General features: G+C 35.8%; 1 protein-coding gene across 1 annotated transcript in view; it reads right to left on the bottom strand.

The window, feature by feature from the left end:
• Nucleotides 1-18,691, bottom strand: part of Gmds (GDP-mannose 4,6-dehydratase) — a 495,612-nt gene that overhangs the window by 383,147 nt on the left and 93,774 nt on the right. The window contains exons 3-4 of the mRNA XM_050142522.1: nt 15,015-15,102; nt 13,797-13,906 (exon numbers count right to left, since the gene is read on the bottom strand). Of these exons, the coding sequence (XP_049998479.1) occupies nt 13,797-13,906; nt 15,015-15,102 (198 nt within the window). The remainder of the gene's footprint in view (nt 1-13,796; nt 13,907-15,014; nt 15,103-18,691) is intronic.

Genomic DNA, 18,691 nt, shown 5'->3' with positions numbered 1-18,691 from the left:
TAAAGAATATTTTTACTGGTTTCTGACTAAGATCTCTAATTAGATGTCTATACCATCCATTAAAATACATCTTTTCTATATTTGTATACCTATAAAAACTTCCCAGACATATTTCACAATCAACATACTTTAAAAAAGAAAATCTATTAAACCTATCGAAAAATAAAAATGACAAGCTACCATTTCACACTTTGGAAACCTGTATCTGTTTTATAGATTAGTCTCTGAATCTTGGGCCAGTAAAGTTGCATCATCAAGACTCACAATAACATGAGATGCTTTGACCTGACAGAATACTCAGTAAGAAACTGAGGGAGGAAGGCAAAATAGTATGTGCTAAAACATGAAAGAATCTCTCACGATGAAAGGGCACATTCTTTATGAAATCAGTTCTCAAAAAATACAAATACTTGGCAATGAACTTGTAAATGTGGGTGTTTGGTACCCTGGACCCACTAAAAAAAGAAAGAAATGCAGTTTGGGCCCAAAATTGAACCCTATAATATTCATATGTCCTTTTCCCACCGCTCTTTAGTACTTGATGAAAGATAATGAAGATAAGGAAAAAAACAACAATTTATGATTACAACCCCTCACCTATCAATTTATTTTAAAAAGTATTTATCATTTTAAATTATTTTATGTCAGATAACGGAACACTTTTGGAGTGAAACAAGAACAAAAAGCTAAGAGTAGCATTTAAATATTCGTTAGCATAAATAAAACAATAGAGTGTACTACATTTTACTATCAACTGCAACCCTATTTCATTAAGAACATTAAATGTCAAAATAATTTGGAAAATCAGTTAAGACAAATATTACATAACCTATAATGTTATAGAACATTTTCAATTATCTAAGATAAGGTAATGTTTACTCATGTAAACAAATTTAAAGTGGTCATAAATTAAAATTTGTTGTAAGATGCCAATAAAACATTGAAATCTTCCTTTATGACTCATATAAAATCCATTTTAGGTTGAAAAAGCATCAAGTTACTTATAAAATGTATCCTTTTAAAAATTGTACTTAAGAGGCTATAAGTAAATCAAAATACTTTATTAGTTATCCAACATTTAAATGCTCATATAAAATATAAAGTATTATCAGGAAATATTAATATACCAATGATAACATTAATAAAATCAGCAGTTTGTTTTTATGCAGAGAACAATGTTCTTCTGTTAGTAAGCAATAGAAATCACTCATATTGGCTGTGTGAGACGTAAGTCTTTTGAAACCAAGGAGTTTGAGGAAGTGGTGTTGCAATCCTGTCCTTTTTATGAAAACCGTGGCAAAGAAAAGGTCAAATAAATAATACGTAAGATACCATCCTACTAAGAAAAAGCGTATAGTGTTAACCTAATGTCTGCCAAATGAGCTAAACATGTAAAAATACGGTTACCTATAAATCATATTATGTTCTGATTAAAAGTTATTTTTCAAGTAGCATATGGTAATTAAAGCTCATTAACAAATATTTGTTATTTCATTAAAACTTACTAAAGAATTTGTATTCAACTGTAAATTTAAACAACTTATATTTGGGGTTTTAAACGTGTAGGATGATGAAAGTTCACCTTACTATGTTTTACTAAATTAATTAAAATTATCAAGTAATTTTATGAATTCAAATCAAAATCTATGTAGTTTTTATGTTCATGTAGCCATGCTAAAAAACAAAGCAAAACAGACCTTCCTGTGTATACATAGTAACGTTAACACAGTAGAGAGTTTGAGAGAAAAACTAAATAGATACATATCACTTCTTACCAATATATGTCAGAGAAAAATCGTTTAATCATTAATAAGAAATAAACAGCAGCCAAAATATATTTTATGCTTCTTTAAAACCTCCGTGAGGCCATGGCAGACCCTAGCAAAGTGATGCTGGAAACCACCTTCACCCTGGCCACCACATTCTCTCCTGACCTCACTCGGCTAAGGCAGCTAGAGGGAGAACGGCACACTCCCAAGTAAGCCTTTATTAACTCTGAGAAATAAATTATATTAAGTGTTACTTTTTGAACTCAGAAATGAGGGAAGGGGTTGTTAAGATATCAAATTTACTAGGAAAATAATTATGTGAGAAATAAGTTGCTGTCACAAGAGAGACTTGCCAGATACCGCATTTAAGCAAGTTGTTATACACACCTTTAGAATCAATTTTATAATACAGAAATTAGTCTATGATACTAAGTAGTCTGGGGATATACAAAAAACATTAAGGGTGGAGAAACGTTCTCTTGAACAACAATGCCATTTCTTGAGCGGTGTTTGTAAGCAGTAAGAGACCACCGTGATTCGATTGTTCAGGACTTGTTACAAACTGCTCTTCTATAGCTCACTTCCAGACTGCAGTCTCTAATAAGCATGCTTCCACTTCCTCAGCTCCTCGTGTCTGTGATTTTACTAAATGCAATGCTAAAACTTGAAAATTACCTAGAAGTTTGTGAGAACGCACAGAAAGGTCGTCAGAACCAGACACATATTAAATATTAATTATAATGATGACTGTCATCCTCTACAGTGATTATGCCATTATATAGGAATGATAATTAAGGCATAAAATGACTTGTTAATTGAGAACGTGTTCTGAACAAACACATTTGTACTTGTATATTTAATAGAAAATTCAGCCTGGAGACTGGGCCATAATAGACTGCAGTTCTATTTTCTAAAATGCTGACATTTAAGCAAATGTTCCCATGGAATGTTTGTCTGATTCGTGGACTGACATTTCCTCTTTGTAACGTGCTTAACTAAAAGGAGCCATGCAGGCCAAACCCTACAGTACTCGTAGGCAGCAGGCCATTTCTCGCTGCTGAGACTTTCATAAAGTTTCTCCTTTACTTCCCTCTCCCCTGACAACACTCCTCCCTGTCTTTTTTATTTTGACATGCATAATATCATAGCTCTTCCAGTCACCTTACAACAGAAGACATACCTGAAAAGATTCAGATTTCCCACCTGGGATCTGTCCAGAAACTCAGTGTATTATAGTTCCCCACATCTTCCTCCATCCTGCCATGCTTCCTTTTTACCAATAGTAACTTTCTTTCTTATTTTAGATTTACTTACAGAGAGAACCCAGGGAGCTAAGCTGATGGAAATCAGTTTGTATTGTCACTCATCTTTCATTCTGAAGACAAGGCTGACCTCCTTTGTCTGTGACACTTTGCTGCCATCTATGTGTATAAAAAAGCATAACAGTCATTCATGCTATAGAAACTTTTCTTGGGTCCCCGAAGGAATCCTGTTTCTCATCTACAGAAAGAGTCAGCAAAAATCTGCCTTCCTAGCCAAGTGCAAAAGTTTGCTGGGGATTTCTATGACTTCCTCTGTGGAGCAAATGCATTAAATATTATTTGCAAAAGTGCACTATTTAACCTATATTTTTGTCACAGCCAATAGTTTTTCCTCCAAATTATTGACACACATAAGTTTACATTAATGTAGTAACTTTTAAAGAGTTAACAGTGGAAAAGGATAAAAGTAAAAGACTGCAATATTAAACACAATTAGGTAAATACTTTCAATAAAATAAGTTAATTTTTACAAAAATTTCCATTCAAACGTCATGCCGAGTAACAGGATTAAATGACCACTCAGTCAAAACATTTTTTATAACATTTAATATAAAGTAACAAGAAAAGTAGTATTTGCTCCTTTGATTTAAAAACAAATACTGTGGTGTAATAATCATTTCTTGATAATCAAAACGGAAATGCTTCTCTCCAGAGCAGAGAGAGATTCTATGCCAGAATCTCTCAGCCTGGCTGTGAGTGATCTTAACTAATGCACAACAGACTTACACTCCAGAGTGAGCGACCCAGGAGTAGGAACGCAAACACAAGAATCCTATCCCTCAACCCAACCAGAGGACAGACAGCGGACTGACAGTCAGGACAAGGATGGTCCTGAAGAGTGTCCTTTGAAACTTGGAGGTCTGGTTTGTTGATATTATTAAAAGAGCAAAGCAGCAGGAAGAGGGGCACTGGCCCGGAGTCCTAACAGTGCTCCTTCCAACTTTCCAATAGCGTCTCTCTGCAAAATTTCACTTACTCATTAATACTATAACAATACAAAGGCTAGCTCATCTTTGAAATGCAACATTTTCTAAAGAGTTCTCAAGTTCTAATGATTAACTTAATAGTTACAATAGACCAAGCAAGACATCATACAGACTTATAAATAAACCAATTCTAAGTAACTGCATATTTAAAAATAAACATGCCAAAGATACATAGGTTGTTATTATTTTAAAACAACAATTGTCTATTAATCTTTGATATTGATGTTCTTAAAAATATACACCATGTAACACACTAAAGTTTTCTTGTTGCTGATATTAATAAATTATCAATTAACAATTTACATAAAAACTAAAACAAAAAGTTCTTATGCATTAACTTTATCTGTATTAGAAAAGGTTTCATTTTATCTCTTTATACAAATTTTAAGGACTCAGCTTTAACAGAATAAATTTTATAAACACTACAGGCACTAAAACGATGAAGTAAGAATCATGCTCAAAACCAAATACTATCAGATCTTTTAAAAGAGAACTTAATTCCTCAACTATGTTCACTAATCTGAGAAGGAAAATATAACTGCCTTCAAATATTATTTAAGATTATTTTGTACACTCATATAATTAGAAATCCTAAAAATTCATTTTCATTCATCATAAAAGTAAATGAAAAATTAGTTTCGCCCCAATACATTGACTAATGACTTAAAATTTCCTTCCATTAGTAATTACAAATTCACCTAGACATAGACATTAAGATGAACATAAACATTTAGCTGCTTTAATTAATTTCATCTTAATATGCATAAGCTATACTGAAATACTACTTTAGATTTTATTTAGTAAATAAAAAGCTACTACTATAAATAGATTAAGGTTGGAAAAGCTAACAAATACACCTTTGTGTGGTCCATTAATTATATACAAAATTCCAAACATTATTAGCTGTTATCAAAATTACAATACCACCTAGATCTAATAAAACAGAACAATCTGTTTGAACAGGGAAAGGAGAACTTTCATAGAGTGTTCCCTCCCATAAAAATTCTTAATGGACTATAAAGGACTTTTTAAGTGGTTTTAGATTTGAATTCAATTGCTTAAATCTGTAACAGGCTTCCAAAAAAAATGTGAGCCAGATGACACACAGAGACACCCACCAATGGTGTACATGCCTACCTACCCTCATGCATACACAATTTTAAAAGGACAGACTTCATCCTAGAGATCATGGAACTGACTTGCCATATAAATATTATTAAAGTTTGTGCAGTGTCAACACAAATGTTAAATTCTAAAATGAAAAGGTGTTCTTATCAAAGTTTTCCTTATAATAAACTAACGTGATTACCAAGAATTTTAAATATTAAAGGGACTGTGCCTACATGGAAGAGGGAACAACAACTATTCAGAAAAAAATGGGGGCTGCAGAACAAAAACAAACAAAAGGCAACTGTCCTTGGTCATATCAGAGGGTTACTACCTACCACAGAGATGTTATTCGTGTCACCTGCTTACTTCCTCTGTAAAGGAAGCCACTTTTTTGAGAAACACAGACTCAAGCATGCATAGACCCACGGATGCGCAGCAGTCTAGATGGAAAACAACATAAACCCTTAAGTTCTCAAGACTGCACTAATGGCTCTCTAACAAACTATAGCTTTCTGCTACTTAGGCCTCAATGTTATTTCAATATTCACAATGTGCTAACAAACTGGAGAATTTATTGTGCTGCTCTGAATGCATTCAAGAACCGTATATGATAATATATAAAGTGGGCAAATTGTGATCATTTAAGATCATTAAGTTAATTCTGTACATTCCTACTTTCCCTGTACACTAATTTATTTTAGTATGATTCGTGTGCTCATTCAGCATCCTTCATTGTATTTGGAGAGCTTCCTAGTTAGAAAAATACCACTCATGTGGAATTAATTATAATCAGTTCCCTCCAGCAAGGAAAAATGCCTTTAATTCAACCTATTACACTGAAACTTCATTTTTCACAGTAAATGATAAGAATGACAACAGAGGTAAGACTCCTATCATAGTTAATGGCACCCATGCCCTGGCCCCATCTTTGGTCATCTCAGCTTAGTAGCACAAGAAGACAGACTGGAATCAGTTCTAGGTTCAAGGCTAGACAGAGATTGGCTGCCCATCAATTGGCAATCTCAGGCAGGCACTTGTGAAACAAGGGCATGACCTGGATTCGTGCCAAGAGCCCTGCCACCTCAGAATTCTATGGCCCATGTAATAAAAAACAAAGGACCCCATACATCATTCCCCTTTTTAGAATATGCTATACAAGGTTATGTTTCAGCACCGGAAATATAGACATTTAACTAAGGAAAACAGTCTTGCCTATCATTTCAAGCCATAACCTTCATCCTATGCAGAAACAGCACTGACTAGCATGTTGATCATCGAATTTTACCTCCATCTACTTCTCTGGATAATATGACTCATATTAGTCTGAACTGTGAACAGGGAGCACAGGAAGATTGGGGGTAGGGAGGTGGAAGAATGGGCAATTTCCATTTCCTTTTCTCATTGCACAAATCACTCATTGCTGACCTACTTACTGAGAATGATGGTGCATACTGCAAATGGGTTCAGCAGGGCTCTTGGCATCAAGATGAGCTTTCAATAAAGGTTGGTATAGTCAAGAAACTGAAGCAGTGTCTAAGGACTGATACATTCCAGTGCAAGACCAAAGGTTCACAGAAGAACAACAGTAGAAGAGACTACAATCAAAGGTATGCAACTCACTAGAGAAAACAGTCTTAAGCCCTAGTCAGGTCATGATATGACTAGGACTTGAAATCATGGAAGATCCCAGAGATCAGTCTTTGGAGCGATACAGCAGGCCATTGGATGTGAAGTTCCAGAATGTGTCCAGGAAACTGGACTTAAACCCTTGGTTTAAGATCACTTTCCAGTACCACAGTTATCATGAGAAAATCCCAAGGCACTATTATATTTAATCCCTATCCAGATGCTAATTACAACTACCCACCACCACCATGTACCCTGCACTGGGTCTAGTACAAAACAGCCACTAGTGAAGAGAGACAGATGACCACGTTCATCCATGGTGACATAATGAACTCTACCATGCAACTGTGTGGGCCACAGAGGCAGGCCCTGACTCACATTTTAAGGATGTTTCTTCTAACCACAACAGCAATGTTCCTTGTCTACTCATTTTCCTGATCGCTCCTCTCTGCTAGGATTCCAGAGTCCAAAATAAACAAATGAATGAGTAACAACACAGGAAAACAGCTCCTTTATGATGTTAGTTGTAGAGTTTTAATGGTCTACCCCTGTTCTACAATAACTGTACAATAAAGCACCATGTTGCTATAGTTTTGTTTTGTGTTATTACTAGGTCAGCTATATACGAACCAAGGCAACCTTCCTTTCCCACCATAACAAATTCTCTCAGTGCAGCATGCCACTTGTTCCTTCTCCCATGAGATTCCGGCTTTCTGGGACAAATATAGCAATTAGTTATCAAGTTGTAAATTGCAACTCAGAACCTCCAGGAAATAGATGACAATTCTTTAGCTTGTTGAATTAAATTGTTTAGGGCCCTTTCCCAGGGTCTACCAATGTAATTCCCATGCCTGTTTTTATTCCTGATTTTGTTTGCTGGACTTGTTTTTCGATCTTATCTCTCCCTGATTCTGGGTAAGGACTGGTCACTACTACAACTAGCCCCTTGGCTCACAGCAATTCTGCTTTATGACTAGCTTCCTGAGTCATAAGCCCTTTGGGCTTCTCCATTCATAATATATCAACTGATCTTCACAAGTATGGAAAGGAAATCGCAGCTCACACCCACCTGGTCTGCTCTAACTCAACCCCCTTCAACCAAAGCAATCAGGACTCCTTACTGGTATAGAAAAAAAAAACCAAATAAGTAACTCAGAGAACTAAAAGGGAAAGTAAGAAGGATAATTAAAGGATTAGATGAGGAATGCAAACTATGGAGTTAGTCATGTTGAATAAGAGAAAGTTTGGAGAAGATATAATAATGATCTTTAGCACTAAAAGGGGATTTGAAAAATCCTTCTCAAAACTAAAACGAGAAGACTATAGACACCACAGACACAAGGGAAGAAGTATGTACAAGAAGAAGCACAGCAATGTGGGGGAAGGTATTACTTTATGAAGACTACTTAATGTCAGAACTACCACTGGTAGAGATAATTGTTTTCTTTATTGGTCTTTAAATTAAATTATATAATATGAAGATCTGAGTTCTCATCCTGAATTTGGCAGTAACCAAATGTACAATTCGAGCAGATGACCTCATTTGTAAAACTGAAAGTCATATTAAATTATTTTTCAAGTTCATGATTGCCTTATGACTGAATAATTTTCACATATTTGAAAAATTTATGCCAATTCCAGCATGACGTTGTGAGGCAAATGCAATCCACACTGGACTAGGTTCACTGTGGAAAAAGCTCATAGATACTATGACTGTAGGAATGATGCAAGATCAAAGAAGCTGTGAAGAAAAGTAGACAAATTCCAAAAACATAACTAAAAATGTTGAACAGACAAGAAACACGAATATTCACAAGGAATTAAGAAAAAAAAACTAAAAAAGGAAAAACAAAAGCCAAAAGGTTCCTAAAACTTTTTTTCTCTCTCAAGATGGGCAGAACTATAAACTGTATCATTTGTTCCTATTGGGATGATGTCATCATGCTAGGTTTAACTGCTTTAATAACTGGTACATTGCAGTCATCTCTCACTTTCTCCCACGTAAGATCCAATCAGCCTTTCAATGAACAACTCCATGAGTCATAATTTTACTGTTTATGATTCAGAAAAATGTCTTCAGTCAGTATTTCCCAGACTGCTGTGGGCTCATTCCAAGGAGCAATTTCATCTTCATTGGTTTCCTACAGGAAGCCAGACCAGCTTCCTATTATTTTATTTTCCTTACTTTTAGCATTACCATGGCCCACATCAAATTCACTGGAAGTGTGAGTGATAGAAGAGTTTATTCTATACAACGTGAGTCCAACACAAACAATGCCCAGTCTAGAAGTCAAGAATTCAAAATTAAATGCAAAATGTGCTAATATTAGAACAATCTTTTAAAATATTACAAAGTAGCATTTTATGTTAATCTTACTGAAAGCATTACACTAGTCAGAAATAAATTTTTATTTAAAAAATGTAAACACAGTAAATACTTCAAAGATATTAACATAGGCTAACATGAAGAATTCATTAAAAATTAAATATTTTAATCCCTTGATAATAACAAAACAAACCAATATGTGAAACCTGAGGTGTAACACAGAGTGATCAAAGGACAAAGTAGCATACTGGTGAGCTAGGTGAGCTATGAGTATACTAGAGCATTGGCCAGTATTCCCAGCGTCTACTACCCATGGCTAAGAATCAACTTGTCTTTAGCTCACAGCAAAGGAGTATAAAAGTGTGGGCTAAAGGACATGAACTGTATTCACGCTTTGTCTTGAAATATAAGGAGAATTCAGCAAAGGACCAATTCTCATAGGCTATTTTAAAAGGCTTCTGAGAGGGAAGAACTGGGGTACACTGATTCACTCACCATTCTTGATTATAGGTGTCGTTAGGGGCTGTAAAGTCTCACATTGTCATGAACTAATGACTAGCAGAACTATTTGACATCAGACTCAGAAGCTGGTACATTAAAAGGAAAGTCTAAGGCAAATACATTAAAGCAACTACATGAATGAGCCAAGACACCTGAAGTGCTAGAGAAATGATTCCCAAAATGTGACCACCAGACTAGGCTAAGAACTAACTGGGCTTTTCAAAAATCAAAGTTCTCATCTTCAGCCTGGACTTCAGAAATCAAAGACTCTGGAGACAAGGCCTAGCCATTTTGAGGGGGTGATGACATAAGTTTTACTATCTTACTCTCTCTTCCTCCCATCACAAAATTCCTTGAAAATAATCCACTCACTATACATTTCCCTTTTAACTCTTCAATTACTAAACCCCCTGTGTTAATCTATTCAGTCCTACTACAGCTTCTTCAGGTGTTCCTTTTCAAAGTCCTGAGTCAGATATGGGGTATGGCTAAATAACAGAACACTCCTCTACCATGCCTTCAGACCCGGTTTCTAACCCCAGCAACGCAAAAGCAAATTAACAGAAACATTACAAGTAGATCTTCAGCCTATGGAAAGGCCACTACTCTCTTTCTTGTCCTCTATCCCCTTCTTCCTAGGAAGTTCTACCTTTTCTACTTACGTGGATAATTCTACCCACTGCCTCTTGTCACCTGGGTTCCTGCTATCCTACTCTGCCTTCCCATACTACAAGGCAAGTTCCCTACAGCCTGCTATCTCCTTTCCTACCATTACCAGACACCCTACTAAGACTCTGAGAACTGAATTCACAACCCAACAGACTAACAAGCCCCACAATGTGCTTCATCCAAGTGTTTTTTAAGTGCTGTTATTAAAATCTCTCATAGCTGCTATGGGATGTATCTATACTGTAAATATATATTGCTCCCATTGGTTATTAATAAAAGCTGTTTGACCAATAGCCAGGCAGTACAGGATTAGGCGGAACAATCAAACTAAGGGCTCGAATGAGGAGGGACAGATTCAAGAGAGAAACAACATGCTAGCAGATCAGTAAAAACCACAGCCACGTGACAATACATTTATTAATAGAAATAGGTTGATTTAGATGCAAGAGCTAGTTAGTAATAAGCCTGAACTATAGGCCAAACAGCTTGTAATTAATATAACTTTCCCTACGACTATTTGGGACCATGCAGTTAGAACATGAAAGCAGCACCTCACACATAGCTGTTGAATCAGCTATCTGGTCTCTGAGCACTAGTGCTTTGCCTCCTCTCTAGAGACCATAGAAAGTCCACTCATTCCACTAGGTGAGCTCTTCTATCCTTATTCCCTTTATACCATCACCATACTCATGTAATACCTATGTCTTTGCAACCTCACACATAGATTTTAGCCTCTAAAATTCATGTCTAAATAAGTTTTTTCTTTGTTCAACATACACAGAAGTCTAGCATAGCCCAGCTCCCTGCCTACTCAACTTTCACATTTCTTTTCAGTATTCATGATCAAAATGTCTTCCTTTCTGACTCTTGACAATTATGCTAATACTTCCATTTCAACTCTCCACTTCCTACTACAACTGTAAATCCCATCCATATACCATAAGACCTGAGCTCTCCCTCTCCTCCTCACTGCCATCCAGTCCCTTACACTGAGTTCCCTCTCACCTGCCACTACAGATTTAAAAATACTGTTCAAGTTTCTGATACCTGTTCTAATCACCCCTACTAAGCTGAATCCCACAACAGCACAAGTGGATTTATTACATCTCTTTGTTCTCTACTATTCCATACTTTGTATGACGTATATGCACAACAAATGTTGAAAGATTAAATTATTTTAAAAATCAAAATTCTTACAGCTGAAATAACTGTGTGTAAAAGCACTTGCTGCCAAAGCCTGATGACCTGAGTTTGGTTCTCAGAACCTACATGGTAAAATTGTCTCTGTCCTCCACACATGCACTGTGGCATATACAAATTCACACAATACACATATACATGCCTCAGACATAAATAAATATATGTTTTTAAATCCTAACTAAGCACCATCCCTGCCAATTTACTGATCCTTTAAGAAAAACAGTTAAAATACTGTAAAACAGATGAATTCACACTTGTGTTAATGTAGAACAAATCAAACCAACTGTCTCTGCTTACATTTTTTTTACAGTACAAACGTTCCAGAATGATACCCAAACCCTATTGTGCTCACTACAATTCAAGAAAATGTAACATACTGGAGAACTTATAATATATATGGTGAATGAAAAAGACAATTACATTTGATACTAAGATGGTAGGGTGAAAGTGACTATAAATAAAAATAAAAATTTCCCCATCTTCTCATCATGCTAGTTTATGGCTTGTAGAGGTTATAAACCATCTACAATCAAAAAAGAAAATTTCTATAACTTAAGGAAATTAAAAAGTGAAATGGTAATTCCCAAACAATCCATTTCTGTCTGTAATAGACTCTTGTGATAAGAATATCAAGAGAAGTATACAAGATAAGCTAACTGCTTCAATTAGAGGAAATTGGGCCTTATTCCTGGAAGGATAGCACTAGTACTTCTCTGTAGAAAATAAGATAATCTCTCAAACACAAAATATAAGACATGCCTTAGCCATGGAGAAACAAAAACTGAAAATCCCTAGGAAAACAGCTCTACTTACAAAGGGCAAAAATGTAGCTCTGGCATATATTTAGCATGCATGAGATCCTGTTTTGCATCCACAACACCCAAAGGAAAAAAAAAGGAAAAAAAGAGAAAGATGAGAATTTTTTTTTTGTATTTATAAACAGTATAGGCAGATAAGAAATGCCTTTATAATTCTTCACGTAGATCTCATAGGAAAAAAATGGGCCAATCTCAAATTGAGAAAATAATAGTAAATTCGTACAATACATTATTTGTTTTTTACTTTTAAGATGTATTTATTTTATGTGTATGATTGTTTTGCCTATGTATATTGCATGTGTTTCTAGTGTCTCAAGAGGTCAGGAGGGATGTCAGATGCCCTGGTGTTACTGATGTTTGTAAGCCACCATGTGGGTGCTGGGTATCAACCCCTAGTACACTGCAAAAGCAGTCAGTGCTCTTAAATGCTGAGTCCAAAGGCTCTGCAACCCAAGGACTCACCCTCAATTGGTAAAATTTGCTGTTTTATGACTAGGCTAGTTCCACTGTTCATTAATTCAGGTCCTATTCCTGCCTTAAGCAGCAGAGGTGTAGAAAGCAGGACTATTGCCCCCATTCTGTACAAAATTGAAAAAAATAAGAGAAACATAAAAACACCATACCCTAATAAAACTGTTGTATTGTTTTTTAAATGAAAGAAAAAATATGGATAGATATTTGTGGAATTTTTTAAAACTTAGAGCTATTTGTTTTTATTCCTAAACACTACTAACCACTTGATTGAATAGGTATCTAAATAGAACAAATCAAGTCTGATTTCAAATTTCATTCACCCAAGGAAGCATCAGAGCATAGTCAAAAAAATCTGAGTCAAGCAGAAGCTGGAAGGCTGGGAAGACCTTCTCAAGTTTACTATGACTTGTTCCAGAGAGAAGGACTAGAGAAAGATGAGCAAAGCACCAGATAATCTGAATATAGGGAAGACATCAACATTAAGAGTGTCACAATAAGAGGAAATGGCAAAAAAAAAGGCTTTCTCTTTTCACCGTTCACAACAAAAAAGTAAGCTAACTTTAACATATAACTGCAACCCAAAGAATATAATTTTTAAGGATATATTACAACACAAGAATATCCATCAACCCAAGCATATACTCATTACCAAAAATTAAAACTAAAATAAAGATTTTAATGAGCTATACCAATCTAACATTTTAACAAATACTTCTCTCACAGATTGATATGAAATGTCTGAACAGGTGCTCTTGAATATAGGGAACAACCTAAAATTCATTCAGATTGTTACTTGAAAGATTTCATTGTACGTTTGAGTAACAGAAACCTGAGCTTAAAATTATAAGCATTTTTATTAGGATGAATTCCAAAACTAATACAGAAGACTAAACTTGATAAGGACTAGTGGTTGCTATTGAGAAACAATAAATGTGGTGAATAGAGGGTACTAAAAGGACACAGCCAGAGAAGCAAAGGCAATGAGAAGAGCTTACCTTGACGTGGCTCTGGGCACCAAGATTGTAGATCTCTGTAGGCTTGACTTCATTGATGATTTTCACCAGGCAGGTACTGTCGGTGAGGTCACCATAGTGTAACTTCATGTCTTTAGGATTTAGAAAAAGATCATCAGATATAGAATACATGAGAAGCATTTCAATAACAAAACTGAAATACATGTTATTCATGTATGAAAAAGAAGGTCAAACCAGAAACGGTCCCAGGTGTGACAGCCCATCTCTGCAATCCCAGTACTTGGACCACTGAGACAGAAGGATCTTGAGTTTGAGGTTAGCCTGAACTACTTAGCAAGATCCTGTCATGTGTACCAATTCTTGTGCAACAACACAAAACAGAAACATTGTATTTGATGGTTCTTGAGTGTCAGAGTACAACTTTTATCTTTAAGAAACATATAAGGTATAAAGATAGGTCTGTGTGAATTTGTAATAATAAATTCAAATAGACTTGTTTTAAAAATGGTAATATCCTGAAGATGATAGATAATTATCATAGGGCTGTAAGAATTTAAAACATGTATTACATAAAAGTGAAATTTGGAAAAATATGACCCTGGAATAATGTATATAGCATCTCTAAAGACATCTACAACACAATGATAAATGAGAAGATACCTGTGTTGGGATAACTTTTTTGAGGTAATTTTGTTTAGGTACTTGTTATGGAATGTTATTTTAAGGTATGTTACATTTGTTTATGCTATGAAACATTTCTTTAATGATGCAAAGATTTGTTGCATTCTTTTATGTTGCATTTGTTTAACTCTGTAAAGCTGTGTTACTTTCTTGTATAAAACACCTGACTGGTCTAATAAATGGCTGGCAGCTGGGCAGAGAAAAAGGCTAGGTGGGCTGGCAGGCAGACAGAATAAATGGAAGTAGAAATCTGGGAGAAGGAAAGCAAGAAAGGAAGGAGAAGACGACATCAGGGTCCAATCACACAGCTACAAAGCACTAATCAAAGTTAAGTCTTGTCTATTTCTCTTAAAGCCACCTACTGACTATATCGCTCTAATAATCAGACCAATATGGCACTAAGCCTGAAGCAGGTACAAGGAATGTTTCCCTAGCTTGTAGGTCAGGTGCTATTCACTGTAGTAATCCCAGGTGAATAATTGTGACTAAGATGAGCTATGAATAATGATATTTGAAAACATCTAGAAATAGGAAGCAACAAAAAATTGAGAAACTTACTTCCTTCAATATGAGCCTGTGGATTCTTATATAAATGTTCAATTCGACCTGTATTAAATGAACTGGATCGCCGTACAATTCCATGGACCTGAATTTTAAGTAAAGAAAGACAACCATAAATTATAAATATAAGAGAGAATTGATAAGAAACTTGGAAGTTCATTTGCCTAATGTATGTTTTTTAAAAAGTATAAATAATACTTCAAGATGGAATAAATTAAGAGAAATAGTTCCACTGTTTACTTTCTGCCTAACTACTGCCTGTGTGCTACCAGCACACTGTTTCTGACCTTACGATGGATTTTTACTGCCAATCTCAATGTAAGTAATTAAATAATTACAAGGCTTCATGCATAGTTGCATATACTCAAGTTTGTCTTCTAAACCATACACAGTCATACTGATGACAAAAATATCTCTGGTTTGAAAGTGAAGGCAAACTTAAGGCTGCAGCTGTGAAACCGCTTTTGACCTGTTTAACACAGAGCATAGGATTTCCACAGTTACCCTGGATTTACCAGTGCTACTTCATGCTGTGATATCAGTTTCTAGAGGCATAGATAAAATCAGAGAGCAGCTGCTATTGTGAGACTATGTGGAAAAGTTAAAAAGCCAAACTATAAAGATTAAGGAAAAGATTATATATTACTAAACTGAAGACATACAAGACCAAAGAGGAGGAGGAGGAGGAGGAGGAGGAGGAGGAGGAGGAGGAGGAGGAGGAGGAGGAGGAGGAGGAGGAGGAGAAGGAGAAGGAGAAGGAGAAGGAGAAGGAGAAGGAGAAGGAGAAGGAGAAGGAGAAGGAGAAGGAGAAGGAGAAGGAGAAGGAGAAGGAGAAGGAGAAGGAGAAGGAGAAGGAGAAGGAGAAGGAGAAGGAGAAGGAGAAGGAGAAGGAGAAGGAGAAGGAGAAGGAGAAGGAGAAGGAGAAGGAGAAGGAGAAGGAGAAGGAGAAGGAGAAGGAGAAGGAGAAGGAGAAGGAGAAGGAGAAGGAGAAGGAGAAGGAGAAGGAGAAGGAGAAGGAGAAGGAGAAGGAGAAGGAGAAGGAGAAGGAGAAGGAGAAGGAGAAGGAGAAGGAGAAGGAGAAGGAGAAGGAGAAGGAGAAGGAGAAGGAGAAGGAGAAGGAGAAGGAGAAGGAGAAGGAGAAGGAGAAGGAGAAGGAGAAGGAGAAGGAGAAGGAGAAGGAGAAGGAGAAGGAGAAGGAGAAGGAGAAGGAGAAGGAGAAGGAGAAGGAGAAGGAGAAGGAGAAGGAGAAGGAGAAGGAGAAGGAGAAGGAGAAGGAGAAGGAGAAGGAGAAGGAGAAGGAGAAGGAGAAGGAGAAGGAGAAGGAGAAGGAGAAGGAGAAGGAGAAGGAGAAGGAGAAGGAGAAGGAGAAGAAGAAGAAGAAGAAGAAGAAGAAGAAGAAGAAGAAGAAGAAGAAGAAGAAGAAGAAGAAGAAGAAGAAGAAGAAGAAGAAGAAGAAGAAAGACTTTAAAAAAATCTTGATATGGTCAATGTGAAGGGATAAAAATCACTGAACAGCAGAGCATACCTGTCTGATACTAAAGAAAAGACCACTGTGTCTGACACATGGGAGAAATTGCTCCACACTTGGTCCCACTGCCTCCTCGTGTCAAGATTTCTCCTTCTGTGCTGCCAATGCTAACACGAGCTTATGTCACCAACTGCTGAAGTTCCAGTTGCACTGGTGGCAGTTTTAATCCTGAACTTATTTTGGAAGTGTTCTTTCTAATGTTGGATAGATTCGTTTACAGCTGAATACACTTCTATATTTTAACTCAATCGTTTTCTGTCTATTTCAAACCAAAATTAATCCCTGGCATGACTCAAGCATTCCAAATGCAAAGGGAATTATAAGCACATAAAGCTTTCTTTCAAACAGAAAGAAATGTCATTGCCGTTTTATATGGCATACACAAGAAACTGACTTCTGCTAAGGATATGACATGCCCACGATTAATAACTCTGTTAGCTAACTGTTTTTGCCAAGAGAAAAGCACTCATCAACATCATTTTCCAGAAGAACAAAACTCAAGAAAAATTGATAAATATGAAAATACCTTAGAAATGTTGCAAACTTGGCTGACATTTTAGGAAGCAAACATTAAAATTTAGGAACCATTAAATAGAAATGTGTTATTATTAAGTTTATAATTTTATAATCTCAAATTTTTCAAGTTGCTACTGGATTATAAAGTCACACTGATCTACAAAATTAATGAATATTTTAAAGTAAGAGACAATTTTTACATATGTACTAATGCATACGAAACTTGGTGTTTACAGTTATTCCTATTGTTCAAATTTCTCTAATATAAGTGCTCTGTTTTATTCAGTAGAAATTTTCTTTGTTCTGAAAACAATTTATTTGATAATTAAAATATAATTATTATTTGGGCAGCCTTCTCTTAATTACTAAATCCTAGAGAAAGCACATATTCCAATTGGCAAAAGCACAGAGAAATGTCCTAAACATACAAACTTGCAAGGCTTTGATAAGAATATTCTACAATCTTAACGTGGACATCAAGTCAGAGCAAATAAAAGCAATGACTTTAATGTCACACCTAAAAAGACAAAGCACTAGTTTTTGTTTTGTTTTTCTCTAGTGAAAAAAAAACGTGTGTTTGAATTTCCACTTACTCCCAAATTTGGCATGTGTGTAGAAGGGAAGAAAGACTTGCCAAATACTTAATCCATGACAGAAGGTATTATTCTAAGAACTAATGAAAGCTGAGTCTGTCTGCTTCTGAGGCAGGTGAAATACAAACATTAAGACAAGCCAAAATGTGTGCAAACTGCAGAATCTAGTTAAGAATTTGAGATTAGCAACTTTCCCTTCACAGAAAAAAATAGGCCCTTTTTCAAATTATGGGGAGAAAAGGAGATGTGGATTAGGAAAGCAAACAGAGAAAATAAATAAACGAAATGACTTTTACATAAATTTAATCAGTACTATTATCAATTGTGCTAGCTAGGAATATCTAAGTTCTTAAGTGGAAGAAGATATTTTAACATACAAATTTCATGCCCCAGTCAACTGTCAAAAGGGAAAATTTCAAGTTCTCTCAATATCAAAATAAAGATGATTTGATTCCAAAATACTGAGTTCAGAGTAGGTGCTAAAACAAAGAAAAGCTTTCTCAATAGTTATTAAGAAGAGAGGTGATTCACACCACTGGATTCCAAATTCCCCAGTGTCTAAATTGTTCTTGGAGGAGGACAACTCCTAGGGATGGTTAGTGCCATTCATCTTTGGAAAGTATGGATCACCTAGATTGTATCAGTATCTGACATTTACATAGCAATGACCACATAGCAGACACTGGCCTTTACTGGTAAGGCAAATCTTCACAATCACCATACCACAAGTGAGAGCAATGCCTGACACACCTAGCTTACAGCATGGCAGTCAAAGGACACACTTGTTCTATCGCGCCAGTGTACAGTCCAGTTTGAAAATGAAATCTATATGAAGAACGGCCTTTTCTCTAATCAAAGTACCAAGCCTCTTAAATAGAAGCCTCAAAGAACAAGGAAGGAACAGGAAGAAGACCACACTCTAAAACTAAAGTGTACCTATGTTTTATTTAAATTCTGACATGCTGTCTTGCTTGTAAAGTTATTAAAAACACATTATCTTATATTCAGAGATACATGCTAGATTTTGGAGAGTTCAA

This window comes from Alexandromys fortis, unplaced genomic scaffold (genome assembly GCF_014885135.2).
Source record: "Alexandromys fortis isolate MF-2015 unplaced genomic scaffold, M_Fortis_MF-2015_v1.1 scaffold_5, whole genome shotgun sequence".
Taxonomy (NCBI): domain Eukaryota; kingdom Metazoa; phylum Chordata; class Mammalia; order Rodentia; family Cricetidae; genus Alexandromys; species Alexandromys fortis.
Note: the sequence above shows the minus strand (reverse complement) of the source record. Positions and strands in the feature narration are given on the sequence as shown.